Source organism: Diabrotica virgifera, chromosome 2 (genome assembly GCF_917563875.1).
Source record: "Diabrotica virgifera virgifera chromosome 2, PGI_DIABVI_V3a".
Classification (NCBI taxonomy): Eukaryota; Metazoa; Arthropoda; class Insecta; order Coleoptera; family Chrysomelidae; genus Diabrotica; species Diabrotica virgifera.
In genome coordinates this window covers 169,252,586-169,270,852 of record NC_065444.1, presented here as the reverse complement: position 1 = coordinate 169,270,852, position 18,267 = coordinate 169,252,586, and the positions used below count along the sequence as shown (strand labels likewise).

The 18,267-nt window shown below is 32.9% G+C and overlaps 2 protein-coding genes across 2 annotated transcripts in view; both read right to left on the bottom strand.

Annotated features, from left to right (window-relative positions):
* The window catches only part of LOC126879709 (zinc finger protein 664-like), a 34,793-nt gene extending 24,965 nt beyond the window's left edge, over nt 1-9,828 (bottom strand). Inside the window, exon 1 of the mRNA XM_050642902.1 lies at nt 9,223-9,828. Within this exon, the coding sequence (XP_050498859.1) occupies nt 9,223-9,457 (235 nt within the window). The 5' untranslated portion in view covers nt 9,458-9,828. The remainder of the gene's footprint in view (nt 1-9,222) is intronic.
* Nucleotides 9,829-16,069: 6,241 nt separating this feature from the next.
* LOC126879706 (guanine deaminase) overlaps nt 16,070-18,267 on the bottom strand; it is a 181,473-nt gene continuing 179,275 nt past the window's right edge. Inside the window, exon 9 of the mRNA XM_050642891.1 lies at nt 16,070-16,342. Within this exon, the coding sequence (XP_050498848.1) occupies nt 16,146-16,342 (197 nt within the window). The 3' untranslated portion in view covers nt 16,070-16,145. The remainder of the gene's footprint in view (nt 16,343-18,267) is intronic.

Below are 18,267 nucleotides of genomic sequence, written 5' to 3'. Positions count from 1 at the left end.
AGACGATCGTCAAAATGCAAATAGGTACAGTATTTCTCATGATCATCTTTCAGTGCGTCACAATTTTTCGATTTCTTTCTAACGCATTAAATTGTATGTGACAGAAAAAAACGCACGTCGGTGATTACATTTCGTCGGTGACATTTTTATAACATTTCTTCTAGTTATTCTAGTTGTCGATAGATGGCGCCATAATAAAAAAATAATTTTTTTTTAATTAGATCATAATATTACAAATATAATCTGTATAATTTATAAGACAATACAAATCAAAGAAAATACCATTTTATAAATGCAAGAAACACATTTGATTTGTTTTTATTCCAAATTGAAAATAAAATGTGACAACTGTCAGATTTAACTAAAATGTCATGTTAGAATAAATGTCATAAATGTGTATTATCACGGACTTACCCTTTTTCCTATCATTTGTTACGCACTGAAAAATGATCATGAAAAGGACAATATATTAGCTCCCACTGGCCCAAGCGAAATTCCGTGGGGTGCCTCCACTGATCGGCATTCCGAATGATCCATCGGCACGCATCGCAAAAGTTGCCTCTCCAAGCAACCCTTTGGCATTCCCGATGGTGCGATCCGTACGATGCGGGTCAGTGGACGCAGGTACATAAGTTTTTGTACAAGGGAAACTAAAATCCGTTGCGTACGATGCGGGTCTGTGGACGCTTGCCTTAAATAACTATTTATATCAAATAGGTACCTTTACCTTTTAGTCCAGGGCCCATCTGTTTTGAGATGGACGTTGAGAGGTGACTCAAATTTTTTTGCAGAAATTGCTTGAAAATAACTCAAATAATAATATTTGAGTTATCCTCCCTCTCAAAAGGTCCGGAACATTGTTTAAATAATTAAAATGTCAAAAAATGAAGGAAAAATTCGATTTTTTTCTTCGTTTTTTTATTATAACTTTAAAAGTATTCATTTCCCAGAAAAGATGTACTGACATAAAAGTTGCGCAATTAAATTTCCTACAATATAGAATTAGTTAAAAGTTGAAAAAATAGTCACCCTTGTTGCAAAATAGCAATAATTGCGAAAAAACCATACAAAAACAAGTATTCGCATTTTACGTTTTTTAACCATTTATGCTACACTTATGACCTTCATATTTCACCCAGAAAAACTTTATGATACAGTAAAACAATACTGTAAATTTCATTAAGATCGGTTCAATAGATTTTGCAAAATAAATTTTGCAATCCAGCTTTCGCAAAAACAATTCATTTTTTCAAAATGTTACAGGACTGAAAATAAAGCAGATAGCAAGTTGAAATTTTTTTTGTCTATAGAAGTCTACTGTACCTTTCATTTGCAATTTGCAAAATTAAAATCGATTAGCTACCACGGCGTCAGGATTTTTTTTAAATAAACATTAATTATTGGTGCTACGCGCAGGACAGCGGTGTTCGATTCACATGAAGTTGATTTCCACCAAAATTTCTTCCAATCTTCATCTAATATATTATTTTCTTACTCTATATTTTGTTGTATTTTAATATTTTAATTCCACAAAAATCAAATTAATTTTATTATTGTTTGTGAAATATTATTTAAACAATTGTATGTGTTTAAAAATAATAACCTTTTATTCTCAAGTTAAAATATATGAACAAAGAAAGTTTTTGCTAAAAAAAGTGTTATTTCAAAGGATAGAGTATGGGTTTTTATTTTGCAATAAACAAATTTATTTATTTATATCGAAATGTAATAAAAATCAAAATGTATCAATAATTATCAAAGGTCATTGGAATGCCCAATCAGAGCAAACTATCCGGTGTCCTGCGCGCAACACCAATAATTAATGTTTATTTTAAAAAAATTCCTGACGCCGTGGTGGTTAATCGATTTTAGTTTTGCAAATTGCAAATAAAAGGTACGGTACACTTCTATAAGCAAAAAAAAAAATTCAACTTGCTATCTGCTTTATTTTCAGTCCTGTAACAGTTTGAAAAAATGAATTTTTTTTGCGAAAGCTGGATTGCAAAATTTATTTTGCAAAATCTATTGAACCGATCTTAATGAAATTTACAGTATTGTTTAACTGTATCATATAGTTTTTCTGGGTGAAATTTGAAGGTCCTAAGTTTAGCATAAATGGTTGAAAAACGTAAACTGCGAATACTTGTTGTATAGTTTTTTTCCCAATTATTGCTATTTTGCAACAAGGGTGACTATTTTTTAAATTTTCAACCAACTCTATATTGTATGAAATTTAATTACACAACTTTTATGTCAATACAACTTTTCTCGGAAATGAATACTCTTAAAAGTTATAATCAAAAAAACGAAGAACAAAATCGAATTCCTCCAGATGCGCCCTGGTCTATTTGTTTTGGTTATTTTGTTGATTTAAGTACATATTGTATTTTAGTGTTTTTACTTTTTTATAATTTATGAAACAATGAGTAACAGTGAATATTCGTCATTATCCTCTATGAGCGACTCCAGAAATTTTATTGGAAGATGGAATTCGTCCTAAAAATAGTTGAAAGTTTTCGTTTCCCTCGTTTTCCAGAATGCTTACTTCTTTTTTCTTTTCTCTGGGCACTGCTCTTAGGCAACTTGCCAGCTCGGTAGAATATTGTTCCAACAAAAATCACAAAATAGTTCGCGGCTGGTTGAATTCACACATGCGTATTGTGCAGCAGTCAGAAACTGTCATGAACTAGTTTGTGATTCTTTGTAGGAACAAACTTAATAACTACTCGAGATTAAAATTATCATTTACAAAAATTATTTTTTTTACCAGTAGTACACGACTGAATAATTGGTTGCCTACTATTAGTGAATGCTGTCTTATGTATTGTAAAAAATACTACAAGAAATAGTCAATTCAAGTTATATTCGTTTCCGGAAAATTATAAGCACAAATACCTACTGTTAATGTACCTAATAAATAGGAAATTACGATAATAGGCTATTATCGGTGGACGTATTTATACAGTAAGTTATAATGTACATTTATATTTAACTACATAGGTAAAATATAATAATAAAACTATATATAATTATCACTATAATATATTATTATTTAACACAATATAACTTCATAAAATAAACACAAAACACAATATAAGTTATAAATAAATTCCAATAAACACAGAAAATATGCTAATGTCACTGTCGTTGAAAATGATAAACGTCAAAATTCATAATAAACAAAGTATAAAAGTAAAAAAAATATACTGGCTCATTTTTACAGTTAAAAATCCTTTAAAAGTTATTTATTGATATAAATTACAATAATTATTGTATGAAATAAACAAGTTTAAGTAATTTTATTTATTAAAAGTGGCATTCACCACTTGAACATAACTTCAGCCCGTGAGTAATAAAATATTACTCACGGGTAAAGTAATGGGTGTTATTACCTATTCAAAAATCGCGAGTAATAAACATATGTATTATTAAACGGTCGTAGAAAAAGTTATTTAATTACAGGAACTTTTTGTAATTACAGTTGTTTTTGGAACAATTACAATTGTTTTTGGAACTTTTTAGCGACATATTAATTTAATATAATATTTATGGATTACCGTTGAGTGCCGACTAGATCAAACAAAAAAGAAGATATATTTGGTTATTATTCTAGTGACTTTCTTGGGTGTGAATCTGTCTTTTTAATTTACTCCTCCTGGTTAAAAAATAAACTATAATACATATACAGTGATGAGCACGCTAATAACCGGCAAAATAACGCAAAACACATTAAGGTTGTGAGATAAATGAAACTAGTGGAGGTGGGCGATTTAGCGATAAAATCCGTTACACTTGCATTCTATTTATTGTTTCCCACCTTTAGACATATCAGGGGAGTATGTCAACTAAAACTGTCACTGTGACACTGGCAGTTGCCAAACTCGTCCGATACGTCTAAAGGTCGGAAAGAATAAGTAGAATGTAAATGTATAGGTTTTTATCGCTAAATCTCCAACCTCCACTAGTTTCATTTCTTTTTATCTCACAACCTAATGGATTTTCCATCTTTTGCGTTATTCTGCCGGTTATTAGTGCGCTCATCACTGTATAAATATGTTATATATAAATAGTTATGGTTATATATGATCATGGCATCCACACTCCTAGCGGAGTGAGTGCCGCCCTCTTTGGGCTCTTCCGATTCGTTTGTGGCAGTGAATCAATCCGCATTAACATTTTGGTTTTACAATTGGTTGTGTGACTTGGCATCTTCTACAATTTTTCTCCATTCGTTCCTGTTTTTGCTTATGGTTACCCACTCTCTGAGTCCCATATTCTTAAGGTCCTCGAGTATCTGGTTCTCCCATCTAGACCAAACCATATTGACCATCTCAAAGGTAAACTTTCCAAGTACTTTATTTTTACTTAGACAACTAAAACTTGTTACAAGTGTTGATACCTTAAGAACAGTTTACTTTTCTCTTTTCCATTCGTTTTTAAGCTATGGCGTTATTTTGTGGGGAAACTCTTGCAATGCACTAACAATATTTAAATTGCAAAAGAAAGCAATTAGAATAATTGCAAAAGTTGGTTACTTGGAATCTTGCAAACCATTATTTATTAAATATAAAATAATGCCCTTGCCAACACTATGGCTATACAATATCCTCGTGGAAACACACAAAACTGCAGATACTTTAATTAAACAGTCTGACTTGCATAATTACAGCACAAGAGGTGCCAATAATATCAGAACAGTCAAATATCGTTTGAGTAAATCACAAAAAAACTCTATTGACTTTAACATATATAATGTCCTACCTAGGGATTTTAAAAACTATTGCTCTGGGTGCTATTCAAAAGAGCTTAAAACCCCCGCTGGGCCTAAGTGGATTAGTGAAACTAATCCGCTGATTTATGGAGTACCGACAATTTGGGTGTTTTATAATATTTTTTCTCTCTCTAACTTATGCACGTACCCATTTGATTTCAGATTTATTTATATCAATTTCTGCTCTTATTATTGAAAATATGGAGTTGGCGCAATGATAAGATTTGACCGTTAATTTAAAACGAATCTATTTGTATAAATTTTATTTTATAAAGGACATCACACACATCTTATGAAAAATATAAGGTCACTCAAATTCAATAAAACTTATACGAATAGATTCGTTTTAAAGTAACGGTCAAATCTTATCATTGCGCCAACTCTTAATTACGTATAATTACGGCGCAAATTGCAATTAAAGTTTATCGAAATCACATTTTTTGAGTCAGTAAAAGTGTCAGTTACCATCACTATTGCTCTGGGTGCTATTCAAAAGAGCTTAAAACCCCTGCTGGGCCTAAGTGGATTAGTGAAACTAATCCGCTGATTTATGGAGTACCGACAATTTGGGTGTTTTATAATATTTTTTCTCTCTCTAACTTATGCACGTACCCATTTGATTTCAGATTTACAGTAAAACCCCGTAAATCCGAACCCCGCGAATCCGAACTTTCGGCAAATCCGAACCAACGGAAAGTGAAAAAAATTCAAGACAAAAACTTATAAACATGTTTATTATACAGAGTAAAGCCAGAAAATTGGACAATGTAGGATTACTAGGACTTTGACATTTAAAATTTCTTAAAAATAAATATTATACTTTAATATATAGGTTTATAAAGGTTAAACACAAACTTACTTTGGTTCTCTCGTAGTCAACTTGAGTCCAAAAGTATTGTCCACACTCTTGCGAGAACGTTTGCCTACTCAAGATCACAATGAAAGCTTTGAACTACTAGTTAAGGCTAACTTTCGGATAATCCGAACTTTTCGGAATCCGAACAGGCTGTCCCCCCAATTAGTTCGGATTTGCGGGGTTCTACTGTATTTATATCAATTTCTGCTCTTATTATTGAAAATATGGAGTTGGCGCAATGATAAGATTTGACCGTTAATTTAAAACGAATCTATTCGTATAAATTTTATTGAATTTGAGTGACATTATATTTTCCATAAGATGTGTGCGATGTCCTTTAAAGTCATTCTGAAAAAATATCTTCTGAGATTTGCTTTTTACTCTGTTAGTGAATATTTTGATCATTTTAAAGCAGTATCATGGACATGGATATTACTCACTATGTTTTCCGATGTCTCATTTTGTGAATGTGGGTGAATGTATTTATATTTCTATATATGTTATTTGTATATACACATTATCTTATATATCTTATATTTTATTTTATATACACACACCGGCAAAATTAGCCGAACACGTTAAAAATGGGACATGTTTGATGTCTCGTATTTCATAAACCAGTGGTCCGATTTGAGTGATTCTTTTAGTATGTTATAGCCTTATTATTTAAGAATATCGTTGTAATAATATTGTTGCTAGACAGGTAAATACCATTTTATACCGGGTCTACCAATCATACTGTGTTTTTTTCTTAAAGTTTGGAACACCCTGTGGAATATTCTAGCATATGTAGAATATTAGAATTAATACTCGATTGTAGACTTAGGCTTGCTTAACATTTTCCTTTTCGATTCATTTACTTATGTGAGATAATAAAAAAGTTATGTGCGTTAACAACTCTCCATGTTTTTCATCAATATATCCTCATAGTAGGGGAGGAAAATATACTAAATTTGCGGTTACTCGAGCGTTATGGGGACCTATTGGATTGTGAAGAGTATGTGCTAAAATCAGAAAAAGGTTAAGTTAAGTTTTCCATAAAGTGGGGGACTTTGCATTTTTTAATTTAATTTTCCATTTGAAACAATCATTTTTCTCCGATTATAGCGCTATCTATCAATAATTCGAAAAAATATGTGGAATAAAAGTTGCTTATTTTTACGTAAAGATTGCAAATCTGCAATAAAAATTGGGGGCTTCTATTTAAGATTTTAAATTAAATCCTCCACCCCACCTCCGTGGGGGCTCGTGACACCCCACGGAGAGGGGTGGGGGGTAAATTAAAAATTATAAATACGAACCCTGCGATATTTTGCAGATCGTAAAACTGCCAAATACACCTATTCAATATTTTTCAAAAATCTACCGAATGGCACCAAACACGACCCCCCACGGAGGTGGGGTGGGGGGTTACATTAAAATATTAAATAGGAGCCCCCAATTTTGGATCCTTGACGTAAAAATAAGCCACTTTTATTCGCACCATTTTTTCCTATTATGGATAAATGGCGCTATAATCGGAAAAAACGATTGGTGGAAATGGAAAATTAAATTGAAAAATGGAGAGTCCCACACTTTATGGAAAACTTAACTCAACTTTTTTTGGTTGTAGCACCCACTCTTCACAATCCACTCCAGGTCCCAAGAACGCTCGATTGCAAATTTAGCATACTTTTCTATCCTACTATGAGGATGTATTGATATAAAACATGGTTAGTTGTTAAAGCACATAACTTTTTTATTTTCCAACATAAGCAAATAAATCAAAAAAGAAAATGTTAAGAAAGCATAATTCTACAATCGAGTTTTAATTTTAATATTTTATATATGCTGGAATATTCCACAGGGTGTTCCGAACTTTAAGAAAAAAACACAGTATGCTTGTTACACCCGGTATAAAATGACATTTACCTGTCTAGCAACAATATTATTACACCGGTATTCTTAAATAATAAGGCTATAACATACTAAAAGAATCACTTAAATCGGACCACTGGTTTATGAAATACGAGACATCAAACATGTCCCATTTTTAACGTGTTCGGCTAATTTTGCCGGTGTGTGTATATGGATATATATATATATATATATATATATATATATATCAAATTGACTTGCTACAATTAAAATTTTTTTTTTTGTAAATGTAGTCAATAAATTTTTGAATCTAGTTTTGGGTCTTTCTCGTGGTCTGCCTGATACAGGTCTCCATTTGGACATTTTCTTGATGACGGCTTCTGGATTTCTCCTTTCTATATGTCCCATCCATCTGAGTTTCTGTGCCTTGATAAATCTGACGGTCTTCTCCTTTCAGAAGTCCTCTTACTTCGTGGTTCATGAATTCATTATTACCTAAGTTTAGTGGGCCTGCTATCCTTCGAAATATTTTCCTCTTTAGGATACTAAATCTTTCTTCCTCTTTCTGGGTCAGACACATTACTTCAGCACCATATTTTACTGGTCTATTGCTGCTTTGTAAATTTTCAGTTTAGTTTAGTAAATAGTAGTAGTATAGTAATATAGTAAATAGTTATCTTCTTCTTTAAGTACCGTGCCCAAATTTTTAGGCGTGGGTAGCTTCCATAACAATTTGCAGATATCGTTCTCAATCTTGTGCGGCATTTAACAATTGATCTGCTGATAAGCCAGTCCATTGACGAAGGTTTCAGAGCCATGAATATTTCTTCCGACCAATTCCTCTTTTTCTCTAAATAGTTATATAGTGAATATAATAGTTATATTTTTTGTATTTTGATTTAAGGGCATATGCGCAAAATGTTCAAATTGTTTTAAATGTATTCATTTTTTTCGAATCCTGACAAAACTAAAAAGTATTTTTGAAAAATTTCAATGTTGATACATTTAAAACACATTGAACATTATGATAGGTGACATTTTGTGCCTATGCCCTTAATAACATTTACGGCAATGCTTTTTGTAAATGCCACTATTATTTTGTATGTATAGAACACCTACGACAAAAATCTCCTTTTAGTAAGTTAGATTTTAATGCCTACTTTCACTATTGTACCTTTGTAATATTTCAGCGTCCCTGATGATATTAGCGACTGCTAAAAAAATATTGGATCTGTAGAAAAGAGTACACTGAGTGTTCCATTTGAGCTGTTTACCCAATAAATTAGTGATTTTGATAATTAACTACAAACTAAAGTAAACTATAAACGAAACGACTACCCTTCCTTCCAAATTCATCAAATCTCAAACATTCAATCCATACATGAGACTGAGCAGGAGTTACACAACAAAAATCATCAACGGCCAAAACTTCAAAGCCCAAAATGATCTGAAAACTACCTGCTCACCCTCTGGTAATGTATTCATCAGACGTCCCAAATGTAAACTACCCTTCCTTCCCACAAATTGCTGGCCTATGTCAGTAAATAATTCTCTGATGAATACATGGACATTCTGAAGGCAACTCCAGACAGTGGGAAAAACTAGACCAAAACAATGAAATACTGCAAAAATACAACACATTGGAACTAGCTGATGCAGAATCTCTTTTTTCATGTTCCTATCAGTCCAGCCCTAGACAGCATATTACATAAACATAGTAACTTTGTAGTTTGCTTACCCTCTCTATTTGTTTGTCTTTCTTTACATGATGTAAGTGTATGTTCCTCTTGTTCTATTTCAGTCTTTATGGGGAATTCTTTTAAGTCTAAATAATCAAATGCATCGTATGTACTTTCTAGCTTGGGTTCCTCCTTGATATACACTTTACAAATATCCAAAAGACCATCATCTACAGCATTATAAGATATCTCTGCTTTACAGGCCCCATCACCAACTTCTTGTTTTACTTCCATTTGATTGAACTTTAGTTTTGTATTTCAATAATAATACATACGAAAAGTAAATAAATCAACACAAAATATAAATTCCAGCTAGGCTAGCTCTAGCCTTCCTAGGCCTAACTACGCTAGACTAGCCTAGTACGCTAGGAAAAGGCGAAAAGGAAATGAACAAAAATAAAAACAAAAACCACAAAAACAAAGCAAAGCTGTCACCTGTCACAGCCACAGCTATGTTCTGTAGGGCATTACAAAAGCTGTCAAAATTAAATCAATATGGCAGTCGGGAGGCAAACCATAGGTACATAGAGTGTGCCTCCTTCCGCGCTTCCTGACGACAAGATCTCTTGGATTGGTTTGCGGCATCTCTTTCTAACACACTGTATCGAGAAACTAAGATGACATTCAGTGTTAGTATAGGTACGGAAGGGGAGGACAACTGTCGCATCTTTACTATGCGTCAGAGTGAAACAGCACTAATCCAAATAAAAAAGATGGTGTCGTGGTCGTGTCACTTCGCTCTGAATGACACTCTCTCTATGCTAATATATAACTCTATGAGGCAAACATAAATGTTATTCTATCAGTTCTAAAATGTGTTTTAGATCATTTTAGTTGCGGTTCTTTGTAATTTTGTTTTATACAAGGATTAATTTAACATTTTCACTAGAAGAATTAATTCAAAAAAATAAATATGCCTCATTTCTTTTGTGTGTTTGAAGTGTGGAATGCGAAGTAATCATGATCTATCAATAGGGCTTTTCATCGATTGTCATTTGTTTCGAGCTTCTGTCATATGTTGTATAGTCTGTGTCTAATATTAATATACACGGATTATACGACATTTGACAGAAGCTCGAAACAAATGACTGTGAATGAAAATCCCTATATCTCATAGTGTTTATCGCTAGTAGATTAACGACATACGTACAATTTTGTGTTCCTATTCTTTGTTTTTAAACCAGGAGCAGTAAACTAAAAAGACCTTAAGGCTGTATGACACTATACATTTTCTTGTATCATTTCTAATATCGTTTCTGATATGTCAAAAAAATGCATAGTGTCATACACAGATACAAGAAACGATATCAGAACCGATACAAGAATTTGAGTCAGACACAGATTCTTGTACAAGAACTGCGCCAATTTCTGCGCAAAGAGCAAAAACGTAAAACCTGCTGGTAAAACATCTAAAATGTCATAATTACTTACTCATAATGGCGGCTGAAATGAAAATGGGATCATGTATTGATGAGTTTATTTGTGTTTTTGTAGGTATTATTTATAAATCTTATATTGATACTTAATATACCGTTTGGTATGGATTACTGTTCTACTAATAACCATATAGCTCCTAGTAAAGTTCAAACTATAAATTTAGGTTTCATGGTGCATCATTTTTTACAAAATACAATAGCCCCTAATTTGGATCAAATTGAAGATAACTCTAATACAAATATTTTAGCACAAATTCAAAACAAAATAAAAACACAAATAATCAATCTCAAACAGTCAGCGTAAAATTCTGGTTAACATTAAAATGTTAATTAAAAGTTTATAAATTTTATAAAATCCTTGAAATCAGCTGTAGATGCAGTACTACCATAACGTGACACGGGGTGACAAACAAAATATCGACCAATCGCGTGCCGAATTTCATACAATTTTCGATACAAGAACTTGCATAGTGTCATACAGGGCACACATGTACGTACAAGAAATGATACAAGAAAATGTATACAAGAAACGATATCAGAAACGATATTAGAAATGATACAAGAAAATGCATAGTGTCATACAGCCTTTAGAATATAAAATAAATCAGGAAGGAGTACAATGCGAAATGACTTCGAGCCAGTAAGGAGGTTGCAAATGGCGATCAGCTGTCAGATTTGCTTTCTATCTCCAGTGACGTACCTGTGAAAGAGGGAAGAAAAGAAATTCTTAACGATTTTATTACATCTTTGATGTTAAACAAACAGCTATAGATCAAGAGCAAATACGTATTAATATAATATATTGTTGAAAAGTCCGTTAAATGACATTTTATTATACTAATAACTTCAGTTAATTGATTGCATATACAGGAGCTTTACCAGATGGTACGCCTATGCACACAGCTGATCCAATACACAAACACCTTCTACCTTGTTGACAAAAACTTATGAGTCATCCACAGACGTTCAAGATGGCCGTTTCCGCTAGAAATTTAGGGTGCTGTTCAAGGTCCCTATACCATTCCTATAGTCCAGGTCTATTTATGAACCTTGGGTGCTGTTGATATATGACAGACTCCTTCCTGTTTATTTTATATTCTAAGAAAAAGACAGATTCACACCCAAGAAAGTCACTAGAAAAATCACCAGATACATCTTCTTTTTTGGTAGATCATGTCGGTCTCCGAAGATAATCCATAACCGTTGATTGATGAATATACTGGAAGATACGAAACTAAACGGGCGTTTATGTACGACGTCACTGGTTTTAGAAATAGATGGCGCTACCAGTTTTTTAGGTGCGAAGAGATTGGATTTAGAATAGAATAGAAATATGCTTTATTGTCATGAAAAATTTAACAATTTTATAGACAAAGATTACAAGAATCATAAATAAAAACAATAACAAATACAATTTACTAAAATTATACAAATCGTCAATAAAACATAATAAAGTGAAATAAAAATCAGTACCTAACAATCTATTGCAAAATTAAAAAAAATGCAAATTGCGTAATCTACCTTAAGAAATTTGATAAGTAATTTAATAAGTAATGTTGCTGCATACACGACACTCAAATATAGATTAAGATTCTACTTATACATAAGAATACTGTAATTTCTTAGTTATTGGTTAAGAAACTCTGCTATTCAATAATGGTCTTTCAGATAAATAGGCTTTTGTCATTTTACGGAACTTGGGGAAAGATGTTGCAGATTTAAGTTGTAGAGGGAGATGGTTGTATAGTTTTTTTGCAGAATATAATATAGATTTTTTTACTAACTCACTGGACGGGATCGGTAAATATATGTCATAGGTAGAATTTCTGGTGCAATAGTCATGTCTAAGTCTTGCTGGAAAGACATGTAGATGTTTACGAATTAAGCAAACAGTTTCTAAAATATATAAAGAAGGTAATGTTAGACTCCTGTGATCTTTGAAGTAGCTTCTGCAATGTGTTGTTCTTCTGAGGCCAAACAGATATCTTATTGCTCTTTTTTGTAGTTTAAAAATAACATCGGATTGGGCAGCTGTACCAGAACCCCAAAAAGGCAGACCATATCGAAGATGGGACTCGAACAATGAAAAGTATGTTATTTTGGAAGAGGCTAAATTCATTTCCTTCGAAACAGATCTTATTGCAAAGCAAGCTGAGGATAGTTTCTTCCTTAACACATCGATATGAAGGGACCATTTAAGGTTGCTATGTAAAAAAAATACCAAGACACTTTACAGAATCAACGATATTGATCTGGCTGTTATGAAGAGGTAAGGGTTGAAGAGTTCCTTTATAGGGTAATGCTACTGTTTTATCTACGTTAAAAGAAAGTAAATTAGAATCGGACCAGGATTTTATTGTGAGTAGATCAGAAGTTATAGTAGCACGAAGAGTTGCGATATTTGAGTTGCTCCAAGTGATACTGGTATCGTCAGCAAAAAGAAAAACTTTTCCATCCATTTTTAAACCAGTGATGTCATTAATAAAGATAAGGAAAAGTAGAGGACCCAATACTGAACCTTGTTGTACCCCACATACAACATTTTTGAGACTAGAGTCTATATCATTTGCTCTAACCAGTTTCCTATTATCCAAGTAAGATTGAAACCAGTTCAAAGAAATACCTCGAATTCCATAGAAATTTAGTTTTTTTATCAAAATGTCGTGATTTACACAATCAAAAGCTTTGGCATAATCACAAAAAACAGTGGCAGTGTGCAGATTATTGTTTAATGCTTGATAAACCTCATGTAGTACAGAAAACATGGCATCGGTGGTACATTTATTATTTAAAAAGCCGAACTTATTTTGTGATAAAATCTTGTTATCTTGTTATCAACGAGAAAGGACATAAGTCGGGATTTTATGAGTCTCTCAATAATTTTGGAGAGTACCGGTAGTAATGCAATAGGTATATAATTGCAGGCATTAGATTTTTCACCACTCTTATGAAGAGGAATAATGATGGCCGTCTTTTAGGAACTCTGGAAATTTACCTTTCTCAAAAGAATTTACCTGAACCGTATTGAGGTAGATTTGGTGTTGATCTTTATTCACTGGTATGGTAGATCCAAGGGTATTTACAGACTTTATTATTACGTTCGTTTTTATGAACACATAGGTAGTAAGTATATTTTGATGTCCTTATTCTTTTAGTATAGATAATAATAAAACTTACCTAAGAACTATTTTTAAGTTCATATAATTATTATTTATAGCTTAACGGTGTCTAGTCGGACAAACTTTGATGTATGGGAACACTAGAACAGGGGAAGTTTTAATTGTGGAACGTGTCATCCTGACAAGTTTATTATTGTGAAATCTAGCAGGTTGTTTTTGAGTTTATTCGATAGCAAACTTTATACAATATATGAAAAAATTTTTGCCGGACAAATATATTGGCCGTTTTAATAAGTCCGACACGTAGAACATTTCAAATGACAGGAATTATGTTGGCAAAATCAGACTGCACAAATAGCAGTCTGATTTTTGCATGAGAGTTTAATGAAAGGGTAACAAATCAAGTGGACGTTCTCTCCGACAAAATCCATGGGACGTTTTCGTAGTCTGACGTTCAAAACCTGTAAACTGTTCCACAATTAAAACTTCCCCTGTTCCAGTGTTCCCGTACACCAAAGTTTGTCCGACTAGACACCGTTAAGTTGTTAACAAATTTTCCGCTTAACCCCCTCTGTGGTTCAGTGGTAAGAGCGCCTACCTTTAGATCAAAAGGTCCGAATGGTCGTGAGTTCGAATCTCACCAGGGTCAGAAATTTTTAGTTTATTATAAATTAATAAATGAAAATAGTTTCTGTCCTTTTGGGATCGGTACTCACCGGAGGAAACGCAGACGTTAGGATATAATTAGCGTCTCTTTGCAAAGGCAATGACGTCGACTTTGCAAAGTAACAAGACACTTACTCAACACACACACTACACATGACACTGGGTACCTGACTGCAAAAATTCACCGTACCTACCATGCCAATGGCCATTAGTTGTCGAGGCATTAGCTAAATAAAAACAATTAATCAGCTTGCTATTCTACCCATTCAAAATTCTACCGTTAACCATTTCACAAGATCCATATCACATAGGTTAAATCCAAAAGAATCTGCAGGATACGACTTGATTAACGCTAAATTCTGAAAAAACTTTCATATAACGAACTGAGATATCAGGAATATTAGGAACTAATACCTAAACCAGGAAAACCTGCCGAGCAAACAACATCCTACAGACCTATTAGTCTACTCCCGGCTATGGCAGTCACTAAAAAAAAAAAAAACTAAAATAGAACCAATTTTGAAAGCTAATCAATTCATTACTAGTCATCAATTTGGATTTAGTGTCAAATCAAGTCAACCGAGTCAACAAGTCAAGTGTACAGAGTTAGAAAAAATAATATATAAATCCTTAAAAGATAAAGAATACTGCTAAAGTTTGGCATGATGAACTGTTGAACAAAATCAGAAAGAGCTTAACGAACAACCTATCCTCAAATCTTATCTTAAAAATAAGACACTTTTAAGTAAGACATCAAGACAAAACCACAACTTTACATCAATTTACAGAGCTGATCTTTCCACTAGCAAAAATACAACCATTGCAACATATGAAGATGATACCGCTGTCTGTTATAGCATCTCACAAAGATCCTGTCTATGCTTCTCAAATCCTGCAGACTCATTTGGATGTTATTTAGTCTTGGCTAAAAACCTGGCGAATTGAAGCAAATGTATTCATGTCACTTATACCCTACGAAGATCAATTATTAATGCGTGCCCAGCTAAGGCTTTAAACGGTCAGCTCTTGCAACAAAAAGGAAAATGCAAAATATCTAGGAATCCATCTGAACCGACGATTACTTTGGACGACACATATTTTTCTAAGAGAAAGCAACTAGGCTTAAAACTTAAATTTAGAGCTAATCTACAAAGTCGTCCTAAAACCGATATATGGACCTACGGAATTCAATTAAGGGGGACAGCATCCCACTCAAATATTGAAATCCTACCAAGATTCCTATCCAAAGTATTTAGGATTATCGTAAACGCTCAATGGTATTTAACTAACAGTATTATTGCTCGTGATATTAAAATAAAATATGTAAAAGAAGAAATATCATAGTCCTCCAAGAAGTATGACGAACGCATAGAAAATCACCTCAACGCATTGGCTCAACCCTTAATGAGACGTCCCGTCCAACGAAAATTAAGAAAACATCTTAAAATGAGATCTGCCTGTCAGATTTTTCGAACGTTAGTAGGTACTGTTTTATAGTGTAGTGCTATGTAGCAGTTAAGTGTCCAAACCCAACCTTAGGTAAGGAAAACTCACTGGACAGTTTTCCTATATATTTTGTTACTCTCATTATCATTTGCCTATTGTAAAAATGGGATGTTAATTAATTTTTTTTTTAAAACAGTAGATTTATTATAAATAATTTTAAATATACATAACTTTCATTTCTTAACATTAATAATACTATTTCACCAACTCTCCAGCGACGTATACACTAACGATGTTTCTATCATCTCCTGTATAAATAAATTTCTGCAAAATTTCTTTCGGTTCATACTCTATCAAGTAATCGGAGCCATTATCAATATCCATATCCACAATAAGCGCATCGAATTCCTTATTTACTTGAAAATTGCCAATTGTATTAGACATTGCTAAAGCTAAAACCACAAAAGTTACTTTTTAGTTTAGATCATTGTAATATAGGAAAAGTCAAACAATAAGGAATGCATGTAATTTTCCCCTTGTTACCATATAATAAATTTGAAAAAATATATAATCAGATTTTTTGACATGCCATTTCTATTACATGAGCATTTCATTGGCTAGAATTAGTGACGAGTTTATATGATGTCATTATTATATTTGGTGAGATTGTAAATGGTCACTGACGTCTGTCATAAAATTGGAGGTTAAATATAATGTCAAATTATTGTTTTCAAATTATATTTTATTTATTTAGTTTATTCGCGGTGTGCAAGTACTTGGAAGGGAATTGAGAAACGATCGTGCGCGAATAGCGGGGAAATATTGCAACTTTCTTAAATAATTCATATTGTCAATCGAAATTGTCAAATTGACGTACATTTCATATCTACTGTCATTGAAGAACAAAAATTATATGTTGCTCCACAATATTGATATGATATGCAATTATTATATAAAGGTAAATTTAATTAATTGTATTTTGCTTGCAGTACTGCATTTTAATAACTAATTTTATTTACTACATAACATTGTTTACGTTTTAATAACATAACCTGAATCTTATTTTTTCTTCTTATTATTTTTTTTGGACTATAGCATTGACAATTATCCAGTACTAATATAATTGGCCAATATAATTAAAAGTGCAAATAAAGTTGCAGAGCGTAGAAATAGGTGTCGCTTTGCCGAACTCGCACGGTCCCAATATTTTAACGACAGTTATTTTTCAACTTCACTTTCCCTTCCCTATCCTTGATTGGTCGATTAGGTACGTAACAGTTTTGTTGTATGGTAGGTTTATACCTGGTTGCAACAACAGATATTAAATGTAAATCCTTATGCTGGGGCCACACTAAGTAGCCACGTCTAATGTCCTAATACCGTTAATTATCGGATTATTCGACATATTTCTAATGCAAATAATGCGATATTTAACGGTATTAGACGCTAGTTTCGCCCCAGCATTAAAGTATAAACTGAGCTGGGCTAAGCTGAAGCTTAAGATCTGTTGGTGCAACCGGGCATTAGTTAGGCGTTAATTTTAAGAAATGTTGCTGGCTAAATGGGCACAGCACTCAAAGGCCATAAAACAAGAAGAAAAAAATAAACAAAAATCTTACATAATCTTCTATAGGACAACATGACTTTGACACTTATATTACAGATAGTTATCTTTGTTTCACACTCTTCAAGACAAAGAGAAACAGTGCAGCCGGTAGTTGCTGTGGTAAATACATATATGTTTTTTATTTGGCAACAGCGCTTTCCTGTCAAACTTGACGGTAGCGAAAAAACTAATATCCCAAGTAGCAATTTTTCGACGCATTGGTTGTCAGTACAAACAAATGCACTGTATATAACGTTGCCACAGTGGACTTTCAGTTGTTTCGGCCAACGACCCCTAACCCGACTGTCATTACGATGTTACAACGTTAAGTAATATCTTTAGTTATATGGGCAACTAAGTTATTACTATTGTGACAACTACATATCACAATTAAGTTTTTTCAACAATCGCAACTACTTAAAAACGTTATAATGCTAAACTAATTTACGCCCATGGGTTTTCTGGCCGACTAAGTAGTTGTCTCTTACGACCCCAGGGCCTTTACGTGTAGTTCTATAGATGTGTGACACGTTTACGGCAACTTCAGGAGCAAAAAAAGAATTTACTTTATAACCTTACTTTTTTCTTAGTATTTTATATTTTATTTTGCTGGAAATTTTCGATTTATTTAACAACCTGTTTATTTGTTTTTTATTAGCTGGTTTCTCCATTGTCCATTGTTTTATCAGTAGATTTGATAAGCTTAAATCTTTGTATCAGCTTTGCTAGACAGGGTTGCCAGGCCAGTTCTTACTCTTTCAGTACTATATC